Source organism: Furipterus horrens, unplaced genomic scaffold, assembly GCF_987537825.1.
Source record: "Furipterus horrens unplaced genomic scaffold, mFurHor1.1.pri manual_scaffold_7, whole genome shotgun sequence".
Classification (NCBI taxonomy): domain Eukaryota; kingdom Metazoa; phylum Chordata; class Mammalia; order Chiroptera; family Furipteridae; genus Furipterus; species Furipterus horrens.
This window is the reverse complement of record NW_028327177.1, coordinates 116795066-116820276: the sequence shown is the minus strand read 5'-3', so window position 1 is coordinate 116820276 and position 25211 is coordinate 116795066. Positions and strand designations below refer to the sequence as shown.

At 39.3% G+C, this 25211-nt stretch overlaps 1 protein-coding gene across 1 annotated transcript in view; it reads left to right on the top strand.

The window, feature by feature from the left end:
• The window catches only part of COL6A5 (collagen type VI alpha 5 chain), a 94900-nt gene that overhangs the window by 49129 nt on the left and 20560 nt on the right, over positions 1 to 25211 (top strand). Inside the window, 8 exon segments of the mRNA XM_090284944.1 lie at positions 1755 to 1790; positions 1905 to 1941; positions 5374 to 5385; positions 6299 to 6786; positions 10353 to 10446; positions 10967 to 11626; positions 14321 to 14411; positions 19694 to 19902. Coding sequence (XP_090141070.1) covers positions 1755 to 1790; positions 1905 to 1941; positions 5374 to 5385; positions 6299 to 6786; positions 10353 to 10446; positions 10967 to 11626; positions 14321 to 14411; positions 19694 to 19902 — 1627 coding nt within the window.

Genomic DNA, 25211 nt, shown 5'->3' with positions numbered 1-25211 from the left:
ATTTTCCTGGTCTTGTAGTTGACCCTGCTGATCTGGTAGAATGTGGCTTCTTTGTCTCAGGCCCTTGATCCTCAACCTCTGCTTAAAAACTTGCTCAAAGTTACAGTTAAGTCCTTTAGAACATACTCTCTGCAGTCTGATCCTCCGTAAGGTCTGGGCTGCTTATTCTATTTATTGGCCAGAAGCTCTTCCTCTCTCTGTTTATGTGGCTGTGCATTCTTTTCTCTTCCCTGCCATAAGTTGTAAAGGGAAGGACATGAGTCAGCATCATTAGTGAGATGCATAATTTCACAATTTGGGTCAGAAGGAAAATATTTTCCCGTGGGTAGAATCATGGATGCAAACGACAGTTCTGGTTAACACCAGTAGCATACAGGGGCACTTTAGCATTCAGCAGGCATTTCACTAGTTATTGAATGAATGGATGCACAGATGACCCAGTGCCATTTAGAACAAAGATTCTTGCACTGACATTGGTGGTTGAGCAGCTGGGGAGCCAGTGAACTTGAGTATGAGCTTGTAACAGCATTTCCTGAAGCCAGCATCCTAGCATTCACCAGCTGCCCAAAGGGAACCATGTGCGCAAATATGTTAAGAACCAGCTGCCAAGGGGAAAAGAAAGCCTGATCCTCATAAAATGAAAGAAGATGGGGAAAAGAGAAAAGCTGAAGCTGTCAAGAAATACCTTTCTCCAGGAAACTTCTTGAGTCATCTCCCTAATTACCTGTGCTGCTTTCTCTTATAACCTGTCAGCATTTATGATATTAGGTTATCTGCTTTTATTTTGTGTAACACTCATTTTCCTCCACAATTGTCTTTGGTCCTTCTACATGTGTAAAGGCTATGGGCTGCTGCTTGCATTTGAAACTCCTTGATTTGTAATGAATCTGTACCTCTGAGTTCTCAATAATTTCCTCTCCTTCCTGCCATGCTTTGGGAAGTCTGCTGTTTACAATTTTAAGTTTGCTAATGAGAAGTGCCATCTAAAGTGTTATATTTTTAGTGTAAATATCTTTAAGAAATAAGATAATTCAGTTTGCTCTGGGCAGACTTTAGCTTTATTGCTCTAATGCTGAAACAATAAACTTGACACTCTAAATTTAAATGGGGAAAGAGCATTGTAATCTACCAGCTGTGCTTTTAAGAAAGAAGGCTTTCTGTCACCATATATTTAACCTCATTTACCCTTTTCTACACCCCACCCCCTTTCCTGTCTGGTAACCAATACACTGTTGGCTGTGTGTGAGTTTTTGTTTGTTTGTCTTTTTTGTTCATTTGTTGCTTTCAGTTTTATAACCCACATATGAGTGAAAGCATATGGTTCTTGACTCTTTTATCTGACTGATTTCATTTATTTTCAGGATCTCTCCATGGTGTCACAAATGGCAGTATTTCACCTTTTCTATTGCATTGTATATATGTCCTGCATCTCCTTTATCCAATCATCTCCTGAAGCACACCTGGATTGTTTCCATGTCTTGGCCATTGTGAATAATACATGGTGACAAACATTTGTACTCCTTCATTATTTGGGAAATTTCCCAGAAAGAACCAAATTGGGGTCATTCAAATCCAGAGATTTCTGCCTTTCTGAAATAAAATAAACACATTTTAAAACATCAACTTTAACTAAAAAAAAAAAAAAGAGAGAGAGAGAGAGAGAGAATGAAGATTTTTCTTTCCCTTTGCTTTTGTTTTGACCTTAAAGATTCCAATTCATGTACCAATACCTTGCTCTGGTTTTGTTTTCCTAGGGCCCTAAAGGCATGGCGGGGACACCTCTATATTCCGTATGTATCTCCTCATTCACAAAAGAAAACCCAACCAGTCCACTGGAAAATAACTATGGTCACTCAGAGGTCACTGTGCTTACATTTTTATTCTCTTTCTTTTTTTATTTATAGCAATGTGACCTGATCCAGTTCCTGCGGGACCATAGTCGTGAGTATCTGTGTGTCAGGGAAGATGAGCATCAGTGACTGGTGAGGGCACTTAGGATGAAGGCGATGTGGGCATGCGGGATAAGTGGGCTGAATTCACTGGTGGAAAAGGCAGGCATTCTCTGCCACAGGCTTGTCTTGAGAGCCTGCTGTGGGAACAGCTCACATCAAAGGTGGGAGAAAAGGGATATAAGTAATGACATGTACTTTAACTTAGCTCATGAGGTGCAACTCATTCAGGAGAGAAGACATGACTATGGGAAGCAATTAGAGGCCAACTCAAATGATCTGTGAATTAGCTCACACATTCATATAACAATTATGTACAAAGGGCTGAGAGAACATGGTGTTAAAGAGATGAATATGGGGGTTTGGGGTTAGTTGGTTAATGACTTAGTTAATGAAGGCTCCTTGGTTAATTGAATCCCCACTATGAGGAAGTGATGGGCAGCGGAAGGACAATAGTTTCAGCAAAGGAAAAAAGCAGATGTCAACAAATGGAGGGGTTGTCTTTGGTTATGAAAGAGAGAAATAAGGTAGAAAACACCCAGTAATCTCATTTCTGAAAATTTATCCAAAGAAAATAAAGCAAAACAAGGGGAAAACTATAGGTACAGATGAATGTTGAAATATTCGTTAGAGCAAAATAACTGTATACTCAGATTCTTTACACTTGTAGAATAGTTACATTATGGTGCATTATCATCTGATAAAATATTAAGCAGATATGGTTTTTATGAAGATAATCAAAATATGAAAAATATTGCCATAAGAAGCATAAAATTAAGTTACATCTGCATTTTTACATATAGGTAAATATATATTTACATAGAAATAAATACTAGAGATGAAGATAGAAAAATGTAACAACTTGTGTTAGGGTAGTAGAATCTTAGGTGATTAATCTTCATGTTAGCATTGTGGTTTATAATCATGCTTATGGAATCACAATCAGAAAAATGTAAAAACGGAATTAACAAGCAAAACAGAGACAGACTTGTAGATGGAGAGCAGGTGACAGCTATTTGGGAGGAGGAGGTCAGGGGGTGGAAGGACTGAGCAAAAAGGAAAAAGGACACATGGACGTGGACAACTGTGGTGATTGCCATGCGAGGTGGGTATAAGGGGACTAAATGGTAATGGGGAAAAGTACAATAAAGATTAAATTAAGAAAACAAAAAAAGAAAAATGTAAAATGGGAAAAGTCAGAGACTTTACTGAAGGAGACCAGATGAAAATGTAGCCATTGCAAGCACGTGGCAAGGAGGGAACAACTACACTGAGTTTAGGATCCCTTTAAGGCCAGATGGGGTGAGGCTTAGTATCGCTGTGGGTCAGGAGGCAGAGGATGGGTTGTGAAGGGAGATCAACTGGTAGAAAATCGTGATGACTTTGAACATTTTAGAGGTACAGGGACAGAGTGTAGGCCCTAACTTGAAGTGAAGTGCAGGCAGCTGATGAAATGGGGCTGTAAGAAAGGTGAGGGTCAGGGAAAGAAAGTCAGATGTTGAAGTCATTCAAGGGTTTGTGGTTCTTAGAGCCACATGGACAGATGAGGTTCCAAAGAATGGGAATATAGGGAGGCGGAAACAGAACCGAACCCCAAGGGATAAACCCAGGAAGACCAAAGGACAGAAAATGGCATTGCAGAGATGAGGAAGTCCTGTCAACTATGGGCAACTTGAAAAGGAATAAGAAGAAACTCATGGAGGAAGGATTCAAAGGAAGGGGACCTGTGAAAGGCATAGCTTGAGAAGTAGAAAGGTTCTCTACCACAGGGCAGAGGAGGGAAATGGGCCTGGGGTCACAGGGAGAGGACAAACAGAGAGCCCTAGTAGGGGAGGTGAGTGTGTGGGCAGACTCCCTTCCAGGTGTTGCTGGTTCTCCGTGAAATCAAATGATGACTTCCTGAGGAAGAACAAAGGAGGCAGAAAGAACTGGGCAGGTTTAGAGGGTTTAGGATTTGAAGACAGTTTTCCAACATTGAATGAGAGGTGCTAGTCAGGAAATTAGGGAGCCAGGGGAAAGTGGCTAGTTCTAAAACCAGACAGGTGCTGATAAGTGAGCATGGAATTCCAGAGTTCGGATCTTAGATGAAGATTTGGATGACAGGCCTTTAGAGCTAATTCAGATGACATCATTTTATGATGACATCACTGAGGACCTGCAAGATCAGACTCCTGGTAACATGTTTGCTCTTCAAACCCTGCAGCAGCTCTCTGCCACACAGGGATTGAGGACTTGGGACCCTAACCCCAGAATAAGATAAGACATGTAGGAAGCTGGGGGGAATAAAAGAGATGAGGGTAGTTGAAAACAAAACAAGAGGACCCAAATTATTAGAGTTTTGGAAGGAGAGGCATAATTAAAGAGGGTTTTTAGAAAAAAATAAATTTTAAAAGAAACACTCTTAAAGAGGTCACCTAGTTTCTCCAAAGTTACCCAGATTCAAACCCAGACAGGTGTGTCTATTTCCAGCACTTGTGCTTCTAGCCTCACAGCTGGGTTGGAGGTTGACAGATAAAAAAGTTCTCTGTCAGAATAAAAGGCATCTGTTTCAGCTTTGAGATGCAGAGGAGGCTATGGGTTATATATGCTGTCTGCTGGCGGACTAACGCTAAAGATGAAAGATGTTAATAGGGTTGTTGGGAGGGGAGTGTTGCTGGGCACAGCAGGATGGAAGGCCAGTTTGTTGTCAGTGCTAATAAAACCTTTCATTGTATCAGAGTGACTCATTTGCTTCCTAAGAATTGAATAAAATAAGCATAAATATTGTCAGGCCTGTGCTTACTTAAAGATTTCCCCACTTCATCTGACAGTAAATCGTTTAGAGAAACCAGATGCTATTTTGCTCAGGAGAAACCATTGGAGAGGAGGCTTCCCTTCTCTGTCTAGATTGGAAGATGACTCAAACACAGGAGCTGTATATGTAGCAGAGACAAAGTTCACTTGGCAGTCCTCCCAGGACTGCAGGAAAATAGAGGTTCCCAAGGTGTTCATCAGGGAAGAAGATAAAACCCCATATTTTAGCCTTGTCTTGCTGAATGACTCTCCAAAGGCTATAAGAAGAGATACAAAACAAATTGAATTTTAGCTATCTCGCCTTTTAACCAGTTCATCTATTCTGCTTCTAAGACAAGTGATCAGTGTTTCAGATTTCAACCAAAATTCTGCTGAAGTCTGCAGCAGGCCATGACTCACAAGGAGAAAAGGTCAGAAAGGTTCACAAATCAATAAAATTCTGTGTGTCTTTCTCAAGTTTTCAAGCTTGGCTTCCTGTAACTTAGGCATTAGCCTCATGTGCAGTTAGAGACAAAATATTAAGCTTTGTTGAAATTGTGTTGTTTTGGGTTATGTTTAGTCTGTATTCCAAAAGGATAAAGTGTGACTGACTCCTCTCTCTCTCTCTCCCCCTCCTCCCTCATTTTTATAGCTTGTTGGAAAGGTGAGTATTCTTACCATACTATGTTTGTTGCTGAAATTATTACTGTGTTCCAAAAAGACCGATGTGAAACAAAATCTCACCCCTGTGGGAAAAAGGACATCTTCCTTCTATGCAGACACTTCTATCTTCTGATTTGGGCTACAACTGTCCATGTGGTGTTTGACCTGATTGTAAAATGGGCCCATCACACTATTGCTCTTTCTAGGTTCTGACATAATTTACAACTCAGTTTGTTCTTGGAGTAGGCCCTGAGTTGCTTAGGGATTCAGTGACAGGGTTCTCTGTCTGGTCATACTCCATTGCTCTATTTGTTGCCTGACTGCATAGATACCACCTGTTTAAGAAAGTGGTATCTCCTTTCTTTCCTCTGATCCACACCTTTCATCTTACCATGTACCCACCTTTCATGTCACTAAGTACCCTCCACTTGTCAACCTGACCCTGCTGTGAATGGTTTTCCCAGGGCCTATACCACAATGTCACCCTTGGATAACATTGCCAATGAAGCCAGTTATGACAGCTTCAAGGGCTTCTGGTCTCCAATTGGCCTGATGAAGTAAACCTGCAGAGTCTGAGCTTATCACCAAGTACGGCACCATGCACTTTAATTTTGAAACAAAACAAAAACTTTGCCCTATGAAACTCTACGAATTAAAATTAAATCTACCAGGTACCCTGCTGGGTACTGGGAAAGAGAGGCTGCGAAGTCTGCACTTTATATAACCAAATTTTAATGTTCTACCTTTAGGCGACACCTTCAGGCTAACATGTAGGTACCTCCAGTTCTAGCACTGTATGTAACACTTGCATTTTCCTAGACCTTGGTGTGAACTGACCTTACTAGAGTAAAGGGATTGGGAAAGGCTTTTGATCCAGTGATAGAACTTAATACTTTTGTTTTTCATTTTTGTAGGAAAGTGTCCAGTATATCCAACAGAGCTGGTATTTGCCCTGGACCAGTCCTACGGTATCACAAAACAGAAATTTAATGAAATAAAGAATGTCATCACTTCTATTGTCAATGACCTTAACCTCAGGGGAAATAATTGCCCTGTGGGAGCAAGAGTTGCTGTGGTTTCCTATGACTCAGGCACCAGCTATCTCATCCGTTGGTCTGACTACCATAGCAAGAAGCAACTCCTCCAGCTTCTTTCCCAAATAAAACATAAAGTCCCCACAGCAGCCCGAGACATTGGTAATGCGATGAAGTTTGTGGCTCGGAACATTTTCAAGCGGACCTCTGCGGGACCCAATGTGAGGAGAGTTGCTGTGTTTTTTAGCAATGGACAAGCATCCACAAAGTCATCCATCATCACGGCCACCATGGAGCTCAGTGCCCTGGATATCAGTCCAACAGTCTTTGCTTTTAATGAAAGGGATTTTCTTAATGAGGCTTTTGGGGTAAGAACTTCTCTTGGCAATTTCATTTTTAAAATAGTGGTACTACTGGCAGGATGGGAATGGTGGGAAATAGGGGGGGATATGTGGCCTCTTGAGTCCCTCTGCAGTTTACACAGGTGTATTGTTGCCAGGGCACATTAACTCTAATATCAAGTAATAACAGCAGTCAGTAATAATTGCAGCTACATTTGCTTAGCTCTTGCTATGTGCCAGGCACTGTCCTTTGAGATGTACATATATACTCACACATTGTCACAACTCTTTGAAGTCAATGCATTTGTTATCTCTGTTTTTTTTTTTCCATGAATTGTATTTATTTGAAGCACAGAACCTTGACTTCCATAATGAAGGCTTCCCAGAACTATTATTCTACCAAATACCTATGTTTATGGAGCACTCATAATATGCCAGGCATTTCACTTCATCTTCATCACATTCCTACAGGATATGTTCCCAATTCTACAGATTAGGAAACAGGAGTTCAGAAAAGTTCAGAAAGTTGCTCACAGTCACTCAGCTGGCAGTCAGTAACAATGGGGTTCAAATGCAAGAAGTTTGACTCCAGAGCTCTTAGTCACCTTTTGGGCAGTAGTTTACCTTTTGGAATAAAAGAATGTATTATAGATAGATAGATAGATAGATAGAATAACGCTGATAGAATAATAATGCTTCAAAAGTTATTTAACTCAAGACTTTATATGAAAATCTTAGAAGTAGTTGAGAATGATTGGGGTTCATTTAAAATATAGTGTAAACTATAAAAATGTACTGCGAGGTTCTTACATAACCTTCCAATTTCTCCTGTCTAGGGAGTTGATGAAAACTTTTCACCAGGTGGGGGTTAAAAGAATCATCTTTCTCTTTGTCTAGTTTAAGTGTTCCCTTCACTGTCCCAGACTCTGTTTATCTCATGGTGTCCTTGCCCCAAGATGACTTGAAATTTCTCAAAGTTGATTTTAAGTACCAAGTCATTATGAATAGATTGCTAAGGAGGTTTAGAAAGTGCTTGCTGGAATTGTTTTTTTTTTTTTTTGTTGTTGTTGTTGTTGTTTTAAACTCAGCAAAGGGTGTCTCTTCCTGTCCCTCTCATCCCCTCCTATATCTCATGTGCACAATCCTGTTACACTTCATTTATATCTCTGTTTTAAGAGCTCCGTATCTTGCATCTGTTTCTTTGCTACATTCTGCCCTCTGTGGCAATGTCAGAGTGATCTTATTTTGCTTCTTTGGACATGAAGTGTGGTTTCCTGGCAAAGCTCTAAGCCCACACTGTTGGTGCCCCATCCACATCCTCCCAGCATTCACCTCACTGATGACCGACACCACTTGTGACTCTTCAGGCTTTCTTCCTCGACAGGGAGCAAGCTTACAGGCTAAACCAGAGGTGTCAGAGTTAATGAACCTAAGAACATTGATAGATGGGGAATTGGAATATAAATACTGTAAATTCCTCACTCCTGGTTGCTATAACTCTAAGGCATATTCTACACCCTTTCCCAGAGGTACCCAGATGCCATGGCCAATCCATGTAATACCATCAACATACCCCTGGCCAGAGCAGTGCTGGTGAGCTTCTGTTCAATCATGTCACATGAAGGCCAGATGGGGACTAGAGAAGCAGCCAAGGTGGGGTTGTGCCAATGTAATTAAAGTATCAGATTACAAAGTTATCTCTGTTTTATAATGAAGAAACCGAGGCCCAGAGAATCTGAATGATTTTTTCCATTTTGTACAGCTACTAAATGGATAAACAAGATTCGAACTCAGGTCTGTCTGATTGAAAGGCTGTGAATGTGTTGCTCTACCAGCCCTCTGCTGGTCTGTTTCTCAAACCTGTCATCTGCTCCCTGTATCTCATTGGACAGCTGGTCTTAACCTGTGATGGATGGAGTTTAGGGAATCTTTGAACAACCAATGTTGTATAAAACATTTGATGTATATGAACATTATTCTCAGTAGAGGCTCCTTCCCTTTTGGAGCCGTAGGTTTTTATGAAATATATGCTTCCCTCTCCTTACCCCCCAAAATGAAGAACTTCTCCATCTATTGTTCTACTATTTTTAAATATATTCAAATTATCTAAGAATACATGTTTCTGGACCCATGTAAAGCCATCATGTTGTCCAAGAGGCTATAAAGCTCTATTTTTATACAAATACTCATATTTCTACTGTTAAAAAATAATTGGGAGAATCAATCTGTTCATAACATATCCAAGAATTTTTTAGAAATAGGAGCCACCGGGAGAGTAATAATATATTCTGACAGAAAGGATAGTAGGAAGTCCGTTTTTTTCCCCCTAAATATAGTTATCTCCCAACATACTAGATAATTAATTTATTTGTTATGTTATAGTATATAACCCCCAACAAGCATGTAAGGTAGATGTTTTATCTGCTTTATTAATTTATGTGCCCCTGGCACCTAGAACAGTACATATAAGTTATAGGCATTCAATAAATATTTGTTGCATAAATCAATTAAAGAAGAACTTGTGGCTTACTCCTATGGATAAACTTCCTTGACTTACCAAGGCAGCATTTAGTCTTTACATGGAGGACCAACAAGATCAAATACAAAATAACACCCAAAGCATCCAGTTTCATAAAAAGTAGAGAGTAGAAATGTAGTAACTACTTTCTAGCAATAAGGCTGGAATGATTATAATATTTCTAAATGCTCATTTCACACTTTACAGAGGAACAGAGGGTGTGGCTTCCCTAACCCTTTAATTTCCCAATGGAGATGAAGAAAAAGCATGAGCATCTTTGTGGGTTGAGAGATACCTTCATCACTATGTGGGAACAATAGGTTTATTTCATTGTATGGTGCCTCACATAGTAACTGCCCAATAAACAGTTACTCAATGGATGAATGAATTAATCAATTAAATGCTATGTATTATCCATTTCATTGGGTATTAAAGCAAAAAATATAATCCAGAAACACAAAATAAGACAGTGTACTAACAAGAGTTTTGCATAGACTTAGTGTCTTCTATCTGCTGCCTTTTGAAATAGATTTTTAATTGGAATTTGTGAGTTGGATGTCCGCTGGACATCTGACAGGTGTACGTTGTTGTAGATAGTGTGATCAGGGTGGAAATAGTTGGGATCACTACTTAAAGAGGCCAAAGAAAACTTGTGAGTGTAAAGTTTCTGTAGGACCCACCTTAAGAAGCTGATGTGTGGTGTATAATCAGTTGGAGCATAGTCAGAAACATGTAAAAATTCAGTGCAGAATTGCAGGCCTGGAAATAAGAGTGAGATTTTAATACCTGCCCCACTCGGTGAATCTGGTGGTTATCTTGTGGCAGTTTTCTCATCATAAAATAGGGATACTGCCACCTGTTCTATAATCTTCTTTGGGTTATGTTTAAGATAAAAGAGGGAATGTGTGTGTATGTGTAAAGATGCACTGAATAGAGCAAAGGACTATAATAAAAGATAATGGTAATTAGTTGGATGTTTTTTAAACTAATCCCTAATGTGTGTGCACAATGGCTTCCTGATAATGACTAAAGAAAATGAGCAAATAAGCACATGCTTTTTGTTTTTTCAATACAGTTTGACAACACTGGAACATTTCATGTAATTCCAGCTCCTTCAGTTGGGGAACATGAATCATTAGAAAGACTTTGGCGCTGTACACTTTGTTATGGTAAGTCCAATGGAAGAATTCATTGTGCTGCAATGAATTATTAAGTCAGGCTTTATCAGAGATTTTATTTTTGATTGGAAATTTTGTTTTAAGTTTTCCTGTTTTTCAATAACATATATCAGGGTTTCAATTTCTGTAATGTTTGCAGTTTCCATAGAGTGTGGAAAATTGGTTTAGAAGATTTCAATTAATGTGTGTTTTCTTGGAGACAGTTTGGTAGTTTGTATCAAAAGCCTCTAAAGTATTGAAAATATTTTCTGAATTTGGATGTGATTTGTGGATTTCAAGTATATATGCTACCCACATCTGCTTTTAACAAAGGCCTCCTCAAATTGTCTGCTAATTGCTACAGAAATGTTGGGACATTGAAAATTTCTCATTAATTTAAGTGATGTGAGACTAAAGAAGTGTTGGTCAGATTATTAATTCTTGATTATCAGTCACTGAATCACTTGAAGATCTCAAACAACAGTCTTGTGCCAAAGTTGAACTGATGATGTGTCTCTCTATGTATTTTCAGATAAATGTTTTCCAAATGCTTGCATCAAGGAGATCCTTTTACCTGAAGATTCACACATGGATGTAGCCTTCCTCTTAGACAATTCTCAGAATATAGCAAGTGATCATTTTAAGGCTATGAAAGACTTGGTGACCTCAATGCTTGACAACTTCAACATTGCTTCAGATCCTTTAATCTCAGACTCTGGTGATAGGATTGCCTTGTTGAGCTATTCTCCTTGGGATAGCTCTAGGAGAAAGAGGGGTGCATTAAAAACAGAGTTTACATTTACAACTTATAACAACCAAGTCCTAATGAAGAACCACATCCAGAATTCCCTTCATCAGCTAAATAGAGAAGCCACCATTGGCCAAGCCCTACTGTGGACCATAGAGAATCTCTTCCCAGAAGCACCCAACCTGAGAAAACATAAGGTCATCTTTGTACTCTCAGCTGGAGAAAACCATGAGAGAAGGGAATTATTAAAGAAGATGGCTCTGAGGGCCCAGTGTCGAGGCTATGTCATATTTGTGATTTCCTTGGGCTCTCCACATAAGGACAATGTGGAGGAGTTAGCCAGCTACCCACTTGATCACCATCTGATACAGCTTGGGAGAATTCATAAACCAGATCTCGATTATATTGTGAAATTTTTAAAGCCATTTGTATACACAATCAGACGTAAGTCATTATTTTGTTTTTCCTGTTTGCTTAAACAAATTAGTTTGTTAATAATATTGATAACCTAACATGGTTCTGTATCTATAGCTAACCCAAATACATGAATTAGACTGCCAGTGAGTTGGGAAAAGGGGTAGGATTATACTTTGTTTATATCTTGGTCATCATGTGGTGAGGCCTTTTTTTTTTTTTTTTTCTTCATGATAGAATGTCTCTTAGCCAAAATCATAGCACTTTAGAAAGCACAGAGTCATTGGAGCTGTCCTGAGCCACACTCGTTCAACCTAAAGAAATTTTAACCACTCTTAGAAGGTCTTCAGGATGACACTTAAATAAAAGTTTTCTCTGTTCCAGTAGGTTTTTTCCAAGCCATGGCCCACCCTGGAGACCTAGGTGAGGGTGCAAAGACAGTCAGTCCTGTGCTGCTCCCAAAGAGCGTGAGCATACAACACATGGCTGCTGCAATGCAGGTTCTGATTCAGTATGTTTAGGGTGGAGGCTGAGATTCTACATTTCTAACAGTTTTCCCTGTGATGATACTCTGGACCAAGAATGACACTTTGAGTAGCAAGGCTCTAGGCCAAGGCACTACAGTGTCCCCATTGAGTAGATCCTAGTTCACAAACTGAGCTATGAAGAGAGAAATACAGAAATTGCAAGTAAGCATCTAGAAACTTTTAAAGCAATTGGCCATTGCCACGGCATACAAGGGCATGAACAATGGGGCCTGTCTTACTGAATAAGATAACCAAAAGTATCAGTCTGCAAAGGATTAGAAATAAAAATACTTTACCCTTCACCACAAGTGGTTTGAGAAACACTCTTTCTAAAGCAGTGGTTTTCAACTGGGGATAATTTTGCCCCTCAGAGCGCATTTGTAAATGTCTTAGATGTGTTTGGTTGTCACAATTGAGAGAGAGGATACTACTGGTATCTAGTGGGTAGAGGCCGGGGATTTGCTAAACATCCTACAGTGCACAATACACCCTCTCAGCCCCCACAGCAAAGAATGGTCCAGCCCCAAACTGCAATAACACTGAGGTTGAGAAACCTGGCTCTAGAGGATTCCACAGAATCCGAGCTGAACCTATTCTTTTTTTTTTTTTTTTTTGGTTTTTCAATTACAGTTGTCCCATTTTTCCCCCATTTCTCTGGGAATCTGACAGGTTTAGAGTTAGGTCCTGCTGAAACCATTGCCACCACCCTAGAATTCCAAAGTTGCCCTGGTGTTTAAGGATTCTCCAACACCACCATAGTGACCGTATCTTGCAACTTTGTTTTTCACTGCAGAGAGAGCTCCACCTTTCTCCTTTGGTCCATATTCGATTGAAAAAGCCCACTAGGAAACATCATGTTATTCCTTTAACTCTAAATGGTATGATGTATCATTATTTAAGTAAAAAGAAAGAAAAAATGCTTCCAATTAAATGTTGATAGTAACTTTTTAAAGAGTGTTTTATTTTGTAGCAATTATAAGAGTTCTTTTAGACAATCATATATCACTTGTGCCACGAAATAGACTGGTTAAGGCATCCTTCGAATTTCTTATTCAGAATTTGAGTCTTGTGAGCTATTTCTTGACTCAGAGTCATTGATAGTCACCTTTTCCCATTCATTGTTGTTCTTCGTGCCATTAAGATTGATATTGATGCAGCACTTTTAAAAGACTATAAAATAACTCAAAGCTGGACTTACTGGGCTCTTAAGTGGCTTTGTAATTATGTAGAGCTTGCTTCATTTTGATTTCCACCTGAGTGATGCTGTTAAAATATCCAGTTCACTGTGTTCCCATAACCACTTGGTTTGTAGGGGCTAAAAGACTCCTCTCCTAATACATCTGGGAATTTTTTAAACTACTGACGCCAGTTCCACAGGTTTTGGTGCTGGCACGTATGCTGTTCCCACATGCACAGACAATAACAACTGCCTCACAATTCCTGCCTCACTAACAGCAACTGTCAAATGCAATTGATTAGGAGACATAGTCTCATTTTAAGAAATAGAAAAAAACTGCTCATCTAAGAGCCAGAGAAATATGATTATTGTAAAATTATAAATATTCTCTGATATATTTTCATGGAGTCTTGGATCATTCAATGATCAAAGGCCTTTAAATAAAAACTTATTTGTTTTCCTGAATGAGGGGTGAAATGATATATTCCTCAGTATTTCACAGATTGTAGAACAACAATGGGAAGGGGGTAAAGGGACTTAGTTAGGTCAGTACGCTAAAAACCTTTCTGCGATTATTTTCTTCCTAGAAATGAGTGTTAATTGGTGCAGAAGCACAGAAATAGAATCATATAATAAAATATTACCTTTTCTGTATTTGCTTTGTTAGCATTATGTCTGACTGAAAAAGCTTTACAGAGTCAGAATCAAATTTCCCCTAGATTATGTTAACCTGAGTGTATAGAAGCCATGGATCTCTGTATCACAATCAACCCTTCAATGAACAATTTGAGGATGTCTATTTCCCTGATCTTGGTAATTCTTTGACTGCAAACCACTCTAAAATCAAGCTTTAAATTCTGTTTCTAGTTACTACTATTTTCTGTTTTCACCCCAGCCAAATTTTGCTGAAATATTTTAGTGACATTTATTGCTTCAAGAAGATTCCTGTTGGAATTCTCTTTACCTAGAATACACGATTTCTAGTTTAAAAATCTAACTATAACTATGCTTTCTCAATAGGAGGATTCAATCAGTACCCACCACGGATGCTTGAGAATGCCTGTAAACTCATCAAATCACAAAAAGAGGACAATCAAAATAATGGTCTCTTGTGAGTTAGCTCTTCCATTTACAAGGGACTGTTAATGGACACTTGGCAGGTTGTTAGGCTGAGGAAGCTGATATGGTCTCTGAAGTAAAGCCCCTGCGTGCATTTCATTTTCTGTAGTAGAAGTTACATATCAAGCATGCTTTCTGGATTGATGTTTTTAAAACATCCTCATGAGTGTTATTACAATTTTGCCTCTAAATTCATGGTTTCCTCAGAAATCCCCACATTGAAATTTATCCCAGAACAGAAAGCACAATTTAGCCTCAACCCACCTCAACCTCACTTCCTATCTCTCCCACCATAAGCGCTGGGTTCTAGCTGCACTGGATTCTTGTCTGCCTTGTGTGAACTGTTGATTCACTTTGCTGGGTCTCTGGTCATGCTCACTAGGACTCTGTTCCTGCCAGTGAAACCCCACCCATCTTTTATGGCCCTAACTGAAGCTGTCTCCACTTTGAAGCCTGTCTTTACTTTCAATCAAAATCCATAATTCCTCCTTGTTTGTACCTTAAAAAAAAATCCTCACCCAAAGATAAGTTTATTGATTTGAGACAGAGAGGAAAGGAGGAAGGGAGGGGAGAGGAGAGAGAGAGAGAGAGAGAGAGAGAGAGAGAGAGAGAGAGAGAGAGGAAGAGAGAAACATAGATCTGAGATCCCATACTCACCCTGACCAGGGATTGAACCCACAACCTTATGGTGTATGGGACAATATTTCAACCAGCTGAGCCACACAGCCAGGGCTGTTTATACATTTTTATACATCTGCTGAGGTAAGTATTACAGTTTATCACAATTTATTGTCTCACTGAAGTCTGGGGCTGCATGATTCATGGTTTCAACCCCAACACATAGCATAAAAAGACCCCACAATGGAGTTGCACATGTAGATAATTTTCCTTAAAACTATATCTTAAATAAAAATATAAATAATTAATCTGGATGACTCTTGAACCTCAAACAGAATGAGAGTGGCCCATTTGATTGCTCTCTGCTTCTCTCTTTAATTCCCTGAGCTTGGATCCCAGACTGGAGACTTGCAAAACCCCCAATTTAGGGCCCCAATTACTCCATCCACTCACATGGCAGTCAAGCAAAGAGCTTTCAGAACAGATAAGGTCTCTAACATCCAGGAGCAAAATGGCAAGACGAAGGTGCCTTAGAATCCATGCAAGTACATGTTCCCCTAGTGTTATATTTTATTTACTTGGTAGTTTAGCAAGGAAGTGTCTAGTAGCCAACACCTTCTGAAAGACATTATAATATTGATGTCATGCAAAGCAATATTTCCCAGCATTGAATAAGTCATAAATTAATTTAAAGGAAAATCAAGTCCTAAAGAACTGCCAACAAAATACTATAATGTTATTTAAACATGTACAAAAAACAAATCTAGCTTCAACCACCATAGCTTATAGTTCTTATGCAACTATCAGACCAAAACAAATTTGTGCATCAAATCCAAGCAAATGCAACAAGGCATAAATTTAAAACACTAATTTAATGTAATGGATGATTCTACCTTGCCAAAATGGAATTCCCGAAAACTAAAAAAATATGATGTTGGACAAATATGACGCATGCCACAGAGGTAAATGTGCTTTCAGCTTGCCTACCTCTGTTGGTGAGGACTTGATTCCTCACCATTTGTCTTCACCGGTACTACTATAAAATGATCATTCATATTGTGCGTCGTGATATCATTTGGCTTTTACTTGGCGTGAATTATTATTCATATATGTGTATTATGTCTGACTTTTTTTTCTTTCTTCGTTAACTCTTAACTGTTAAAGTAGTATTAATGGGTGCTAAATACCAGTATCAAATACAAATGTAAACATGGATATTAAAATTGTGTGATTTATTTACATGAATAAAATGAGAATAAATTTATATTGAATTTGTTTTCTATCATCATCTAAATAAAAACTATTTTCAAATTATCATAGGGAACTCTTTAATGCTTAAAATATATATGTAGAGACTACGAGTATTTTAAGAGGTATGATGTCAATGAGATATGTTTTATATTGTCTTATTCTTCTCAGAGTAGTTCTTGGTAAGTTACATGACTATTTTTGTATTTTCTATGGTGTTGATATCACTCTAAGATATTTGACTTTTACAAATCCCCTATCATTGACTTTCTTGTCATTTATCTAAAACTCTGTGACAAGTCAGATTTGGTTTACAGTGATCCCTCACTAATCGCAATAAGTGAAAATTGGCGAAGTAGGAACCTTACATTTTAGTATTTATATATACTTTAAGGCTTTATAAACCCTTCCCACACAGTTATAAATGGTTTCCAGTCCCTTATTAACATTTCCCACTCCCTTATTAAGCCTTTCCACACTTTTATAAACACTACTTATGTTCTTAAACATATTCTACACTCTTGAACCTACATAACATTAACAACATACATATTCAGTACTGTAAAATTTTATATGGGTACGCACCAGTGAAGTATACTACAACTTGAATGATGAAGATGATGAATTAGCTGTGCAGTACTGATGATGATGAAGATGAGATGCATGTACTGCACAGCATAGAAGAGCATTACAGCTCTTCTAAAGGCACCACTTCATCAGGTGCTTCTTCAGGTGGCGCAGTAGTATCTCTGGCCTCGTCCATAACTTCTACTTCTGCTAAAGACATAGGCATAACCGACCTCTTTGTTCGAGTGATGAACACAGTTATGGGGAGTTGCTGGTGCTGCTGCTTCTTCTGATTGAGAATGTTTTTGTAAACTGACATGGCACTGTTGATTGAATTTTCAAACTGCAACAAATGAACCATAAGGAGGTCCCATTCTTTAGCCACTCATTGAAGTTCTTTGACCATTCTGACCATGGTTGCAAGATGATCAAGTGTTTGGCCAATCTCCTCTTCTTCAACTTGTTGTTCGTCTTGTTCCTCATCCTCTTCTTCACTTGCTGACTTAGTCAGCTCCTCCAGGTCTTTGTTCATCAATGGTTGAGAGTGCACATCAATCAGGATATTTACATCTTCAATAGTCATGTCACTGAAGCCCTCTCTTCCCAGTATTTTTGCCAGCTTCATGGCCTTATCCACCACAGAGTGATGGATTTCATCAGGAGAGAATCCCTTGTAATCATGGACCACTTCTGGCCACAATTTTTTCCAGCTGGCATTCAAAGTCTCACTCTTCATCTCCTTTATGGCCTTTTGAATATTTTGGAGACAGGATGCAAATGTGTACTAACACCAGTATGCCTTTAGTGAGAAGTCTTGATCCGAGTCCATAGCTTCAATGAGGTTTTGCATGGTGTTTCGAGTGTAAAGCACCTTAAAAGCGTAAATAATGCCTTGATCCATTGGCTGAATGAGCGATGTGGTGTTCGGCAGCAAGAAATCTACCTGGATGCCATCATACATCAGGTTGATAGCATGGCCTCCAGCATTGCCCATTATCAGAAGCACTTTGAAATCAAGGCCTTTCTTTGCCAGATAAACCTTAACCTCCAGGATAAAACATTGATGAAACCAATCAGTCGTGAGGAGTTTTGTGATCCAAGCCTTAGGGTTGTGCATACAGTACACAGGCAACACATTCTTATTTTTGTTTATTAGGGCTCTTGGGTTCTTGGACTTATAAATAAGCCCTGGCTTTATCATAAAGCCTGCAGCATTCCCACACATGATTAAAGTTACCCTATCTTTTGGGGTCTCGGAACCAGGGGCTTTTGCTTCTTCCTTCATAATGAAAGTGCAAGATGGCATCCGTTTCCAGAATAGGCCTGTTTCATCCATGTTGAAAACTTGTTCAGGCTTATAGCCTCCTTTCTCAATGATGTCTTTGAATGTGTTGTTCACGTATTCCTCAGTTCCAGCTTTATCTGCAGAGGCAGCCTCTCCATGCAGAGAAATGCTCTTGAGTCCAAAGCGTTTCTGAAATTTGTCAAACCAGCCCTTGCTGGCACTGAATGGGGTTGGTCTGGTTGGAGAAGCACTCGAAGGTCCTGCTTCAGCCTCATCATCACTGTCCTCTTTTTCATTCTCATCACTGTTGTGATCATCCCTTTTTGCTGCTAAATGATCATGCAGTTGCTTGGCCTTCGTCTGGATGGTGTTTGTATCCAGCAAGATATTCTTTTTTCTGCAACCGTTTATCCACACAGCTAATGCAGACTCCATCTTCACAATGATCTTATCACAGGAAGTAACCACCCTCTTTGCTGTTTTGTTGAAAGTCACTGATGCCGTAAACCTGATATTCTTCTTGTCCTTCTTTATATAGCGAACTGTAGACTCATTGATCCCGTAATGGCAGCCAACAGACGCATAGCTTCTCCCTTTCTTCAACATGTTGTGGAGTTCCACCTTCTCTTTTATGGTAAGCATCTTCCTCTGGTGCTTGGGTTCACTGTCACAATCCTTAGAAGATGCAGAACGTTTGGGTGGCATCATAGGGCTTGCAATAAATTCAGTCTTTAAGGAAAATTTCACAAAATACAACACCACAGAGCAAAACTACACACAGAGATCGGAGGGAGGAGTGAAGTGGACAAAGCAAAATGCTGAACGTATGTGCACAGTGCAGGATAGCAGACAGACTGATGCTACGGTTACTGAGCCAATCAGCGCCCAGGATACACGAGACAATGCTCTGGTTGGTCGCCTTCCATCAATCAGCCAATCGTGTGCTGTGCACAATCTCACGTAGGCAAATGAGCTCAAGCATACATCTTGTTTTCAGCATAATGTATTTGTTCATCCGCAAAAAAAATACATACTGTAAACACTGTGCAGTATTTTGTTTCAATTTAATATTCTTTTAATGTTAGAATCATTTATTATATTTTTAATATATTTTTGAAAAATTTTAGGCAAAAATTATTAAAATCATAAATACTACACATATAAATATGTATATAGTACCGCAAAATCCCGCGATATTGTGAAAAATCCACGATAAATAATTAAGTATAATATTTTTAAAAATCCTGCAATACAGTGAGGCCACAATAAGTGAACCGCAATATAGAGAGGGACTACTATATTCCAAAGTAGTACTTCATAAGCTATAAGCAGATGGAGGAAAAAGAAGGATAAATGGAAATTTTAAAATTTACCTATTTATACATTTTAAATAATAAGTAAGACGAATCTTCATGAACTATTTGATTGAAATGAATTTAGATTTTTACCAATTATTTTTTCTGATATAATTAAATAGCTATATTAATTTGCTGCAGTATTAATTTGCATCCCCCAGTTATCTAGATTTACCTAACGCTTTCCTTTTTACCTTCTAGATTTACTGCTGAGCCATATGATACTTTTTCAGAAGTGAACAGCTTCATTGACCAGGAATTAAGTGCTGGGACAGATTCATCTTTTATGTTAGAGGGCAATGGATCTGACCATTTGGCCCACATTCCAAGCCAAATGTTAATGCCACCAAAATTAATGATTAAATATGAAAAAGAACAGGATTCTGAAGAAATTGAAAGTCTTTCTTCTGGTAAGTTACAATGGAAATTTTTAGATAATTGGGTCCTTACCTTGTAACACTAGTAAAGAATCAAATATATTAAGGCTGGTATCTAAAGCAACTTTTTTCAAGTTCAAAGTGGTAGCTACAACTACTCCTTTTATTGATAGTAAAGATTTAAATGGTGACAGGTATCACTACAGAGATTGCTAATATAAGCTCTAAGTAATGTCCCTGATATTATCAAATTTAAGGTTTATCTGGATTTCACAACTTAGAAGGTTAGTGTGATATAGAAGGAGGTAATATAGAGACCATCAAAGCAAAGAAGGGATTAAAATGACTTTAAAACTTGGCCTGGCCAGCACCCCTGAATTCATGATCACAAGATTTTGTATGAGTTATTTTTGAGAGACCTGGAAATGATGAAGCTTCACCTCTCTCACTTCCTCCTTTGTACATTTGAATGGCAAAGCTGCAATAACATTTGTCAGAATTTAATAGTATTTTTTGTTTTTGTTTGTTTTCTGGGGGCTCAGTTATTAATTTATTTTGCTTTCATTTTTTTCCCCCACTAAAAATTTTTGTTTGTTTTTATATTACAGTTGTACCACTTTTTCCCCTATTGCTTCCCCACACCCTGCCCACCCAGGATTTAATTGTTTAAAATAAGTCAGATGCATATGATATTAGTATTTCCATCAAAAAGGATGACATTCTAAACAGACTATTCAGCCATTCCATTTATGCAACTAGAATCTCCCAAAATTCTCCTTCACCCAGAATGCCAGCATTCAAAGCACTATGTCATAAATATCATGAGTGCTGTTAGAATATTCAAGTTCAAAAGAAAAAGGGACCAATTTCATGCCAATTATTCATTAGAATGAGTAATGTTTATTCTTAGTAGCTTCCTTAGATAAATTTTCTTTTCCTTGGGTCCAACACTAATATCCCTATCTTGTCCCCCTATTTCTGAAGTATAAATATTTGAACTTTATCTTTAAAACAGTTGAATTTTTCATAAAGGAATAAATTTCTGTAAAATAAGCTAGAATTAAGAATTAAAAAGTCAATCAATCGTTAGTTGAAAAATAACACTTACAGAAGACATACGCAGTAAGACTGAATGTATGTAGTACCATGGCATTAAGGTACTCCAGTGTGTATATTTTTAGTTAAAACAACTTTTTTATTGTCCCATAGACATAGCTTAAAAGTCAAGGAACGTGTGTAAATGACTCATGGACATGGACAAAGGAGAGGGATATGATTGTGGGAGAAGGGGTGGGCTGGATTGGGGGGAGTAATGGGGGAAAAATGGGATGACTCTAATTGAAAAACAAAAAAATAAAATTAAAAAAAGGAGAGAGAATAAAATATTTGTTTTTTTAATGGATGTAGTTAATGTAGGGCATTTATTTTAATGATATGAGAATAACGACAGCCCTCAAGGGACAGGAATTTATTATGGTTTGGTTTAAAAAGAAGAAAAAGAAAGAGAGAAATCATTTTTGGCAGTGTTAGAATAACAAATTGTCATTTGTGATAGTTTTGTTAGAGGTAAGCACTCTAAAGTCTAATAATTCAGAAATGTGACTCTTTTTAGGAAACACAGATATGACTGGAGAGTTAAAAAAGGACAAAAAAGAAACTCATTTTGGCAACCATCTTTAATGATCATTGTTCAGTAATAATAGAAAGACTTTTTATTTGGCTTTTCAGATGTTGAGGAATCAAGATATGTGTAGCTATCTTAAGATCCAATTTGGCTGAAGAAGTAAATGTATGTGGCTCTAGTAAGAAAAAAAATGCACATTGCCTGTTAGCCCCAGCCCACCAAGTTTCTGCTGGGTTGAGTGTGCTGGGAGTTCACAGGAGGATGATGTTAGGTTGTGACAGCCTGAAAACAGGGGGTCTCAGACCTAAGGATAGTATCTATTTCTTATCCTGTAAAATAAACTTTAGTCTCAGATCATAAGTATTGTCTAGGGAGTTTGTATGTTCCTTCCCTCCACCCCCAGAATCATCGTTAGCCAGCTGCCAAAATCTACTGAGAACTTTCTATGTAATGTGCTGTCCTCATGGAGAGTAAATTGTGGCTCAACTGTTTTACATAGTCGCTAAGTGTTGCACATTGATAAGTTCCAGATGAATCGCACAAATAAAAGATTGATAATTTGCATTAGTGCCTCCATATGCTCTGCTTGTTACTCATTTATAATGTGATTCTTATGGCCAATGGCTGATCTTTCTGCCCTTGAACTGAGAGTCTTGATGCAAAGTCAAGAATCATAACCATTAAAGAAATTTATAGAGTTCCTAGAGTTGTGTGGGCTGGTGATGAGTTGTGTATCACCCTCTTTCACAAGAAACACAACCACTGTTTTTCTGACAATACCCCTTCTCTGCTTATCTGCTCTAATTCCCAAGTTCATCTTCAATGCCATCACCTTTTCTACTGCTTCCCTCTCTTTACAGCAGCTCAAGGACTATCTGTCCAAAATCACTTGGGAATGGAAGTCCTTCACAAGCACAGATTTCTTAGCCTTCCTCAGAACTACTGCTCCACATTTAGAGGTGTGAATGGTGGGGAAAGCTACAAGCTTTAAAACCACCATCGCCGATTTTTGCTGTCCTCACGTTTGAGATCCCATATCCCAGTGATTTGCAAAGTGTCGTCCCTAAACCATGAGCATCAGCGCCATCTGCGAACTCATTAGAACTGCAGATTCTCAGGACTCATCCCAGACCTACTGAATCAGAAACTCAGAGTGCGGCTCAACAATCTGATTTTAGTAAGCAACACATGTGATTCTGATACGGGCTAAAGTTTGGGAGCCACTACTCATCGCACCCCTTTGGTGTGCCAAGTTCGCTCTTTGAGAATTTGTTCTCAAAGAGTTCCTGATGCACTGGGTCACAATAGTATTATTTTACTCACCCAAGGCCATTGAACATCTAACCATCCATCCATCCATCCAAACAAACATCTAACAAAACACTTCTTAAAATCCAGATATATAAAAGTTGTCTGTAGATACTATCATGTATTTTAACCACTACATCTGCAATATAAAAATTCCTTTGAAAATTTAGCCCCTCCTACTTACTTGCCAATGGTATTATAGTTCTTTGGAATTATGTAATGAAAAATGGGTGGTGTCGTCGTCGGCAGCCGTCCGTCTCGAGAGACGATGGTGTAGCTTCTTCAGAGTCTATCTGCACCGCCAAGAATGGCTGTGCAGTCCGACTCGGGAGTGACATGGTATCTGTCTCCTCCCGTGTTGAATCGACATCTTGCGATGACGCTGAAGCTACAGAGCCTGGGCAGGGTAATATGGAGGGTCTGCTGTTGCCCATGCAGCAGACCCCCCCTCTCTTCGCAGCTGAAGGGTCCAAGGGAAAGACGGAGTCGATACAGCTTGGATTCAGGTGAGCCGCAGGAGTTGCCGGTGTTGACTACAACGTCAAACCGCCTTAGGGACTCCGGCTCCGGATTTTCTGTCGGGGTTTACTCCCTTAGCCTTTCCCCTGAAGAGGTATGCCGCAAGGCAGCGGAGGTTTTTTGGAGTCAGAGTTTTCCTTCTCTGATGTACCCTGACTGGAAGATCGAACCAGCGACACTTAGCTCGCAGGCCGACGCTCAATCCACTGAGCTAAACCAGCCAGGGCAAAATGGGTGGTGTAATTCTAATTAAATTGCAACTGTTGACCCAGTGGCAAGCCTAACCCTTTCATCAGTGATGTTATGGTAAACAGTATTTAAAATATATAGTCTATTTTCAAGATTAAAGAAGGACAGGATAATTTGTAATGAATGTTAAATACTAATCCAAAGTCAGTCTCAGTCTCATTCATAGCTTTAAGCAGTCCCCGGCCTTGGGATAGTTTCAGCTGGTGTTCTTTTCAATGAATTTCATTGAGAAATTAGGAGCAACATTTTCCTCTTCACGTGAGGCTGGAATTAAGCTCAAGGCATTTTGCGCAGGCTCTGTTTTACATTTTTCTCCATCTTTAATCTGATTCTGATCTACAAATTAGCTCTTTTTAGAAAGTCAATATGTCTTTTCACTTTGAATAACTCATAGGGTATTAGAGTTAGACTGGAATTTAGTGATCATCTCTCACAAATTCATTGGGAGCACCTGCCCTAGAAGACACTTTTCAATGTCTAGAGACATTTTTTTGTTGTCACAATTGGAGGGTGTTACTGGTATCTAGTGGGCAGAGGCCACAGATGCTGCTAAGAATTTTACAATGCACAGGAAAGCCCCTCACAACAAAGAATTATCTGAACTGTCAATAGTGAGAGAGCCCTATTTTTTTTTCTTAGAAGAAACTTCATGCCCCCACAATCATGGAACTAGAAGGTCAATGGCAAGGAGTGGTGGGTCCTACACCTTGTGGAATGTTTCTTCATTACACCCTCAGGATTTGCTAATTTTTTAAAAATTATAAAAGTACCATTATATCATATAAAATTTAATCCCAACTAAGATAATACAGCAAGATGAGCCACTTGTGGTATGGAATATATGCTTTGTTTTTTTCCCTAGGCATATAGGTTAACATAGTTTTATTCAACTGCATATCATGCTTTTCACATATTCGTCGTCGTCGGCAGCCGTCCGTCTCGAGAGACGATGGCGTAGCTTCCTGAGAGTCTATCTGCACCGCCGAGAATGGCTGTGCAGTCCGACTCGGGAGTGACAATCCCTGCCGCACTTGTTACAGGTGAAGGCAGATGGCCGTTGTTGCTGCTGTTGACGCTGCTTCCGCCTCGATCTTTTCTGGGCCGCCTCCTCGTTGCGCGCAGCCTCCGCGCGTGAGGTACCTTGCCTGACCGCGAGCCTCCAGGCTAGGCGGTCGTCTGCTTGAACTTCCCATGTGTTGAGATTGATGGAGCATTGTGTCATGTCCTTTTTGCAGATGTCTTTGAACCGCAGTTTTGGGCGCCCTGTCATCCTCTTGCCTTCTGCTAGCTCGCCGTAGAGGAGGTCTTTGGGGATACGGCCTGCATCCATTCTTTTGACATGGCCGAGCCACCTGAGGCGTCTCTCGCTAAGAACTGCATGCAAACTGCTCATATTGGCTCGCTTCAGCACCTCGGTGTTGGGAACCTTATCCTGCCAGGTGACATGCAGGATGCGTCGCAGGCACCTCATGTGGAAGCTGTTGAGTTTCCTTTCGTGCCTTGTGTAGGTGGTCCACGTCTCGCTGCCATAGAGGAGAGTGCTGAGTACGCAGGCTTGGTAGATGCGCAGTCTGGTTTTCTCAGTGAGGCTGGAATTGTTCCACGCTCGCCGGTTCAGTCTGGCCATAACTGTGGCTGCCCT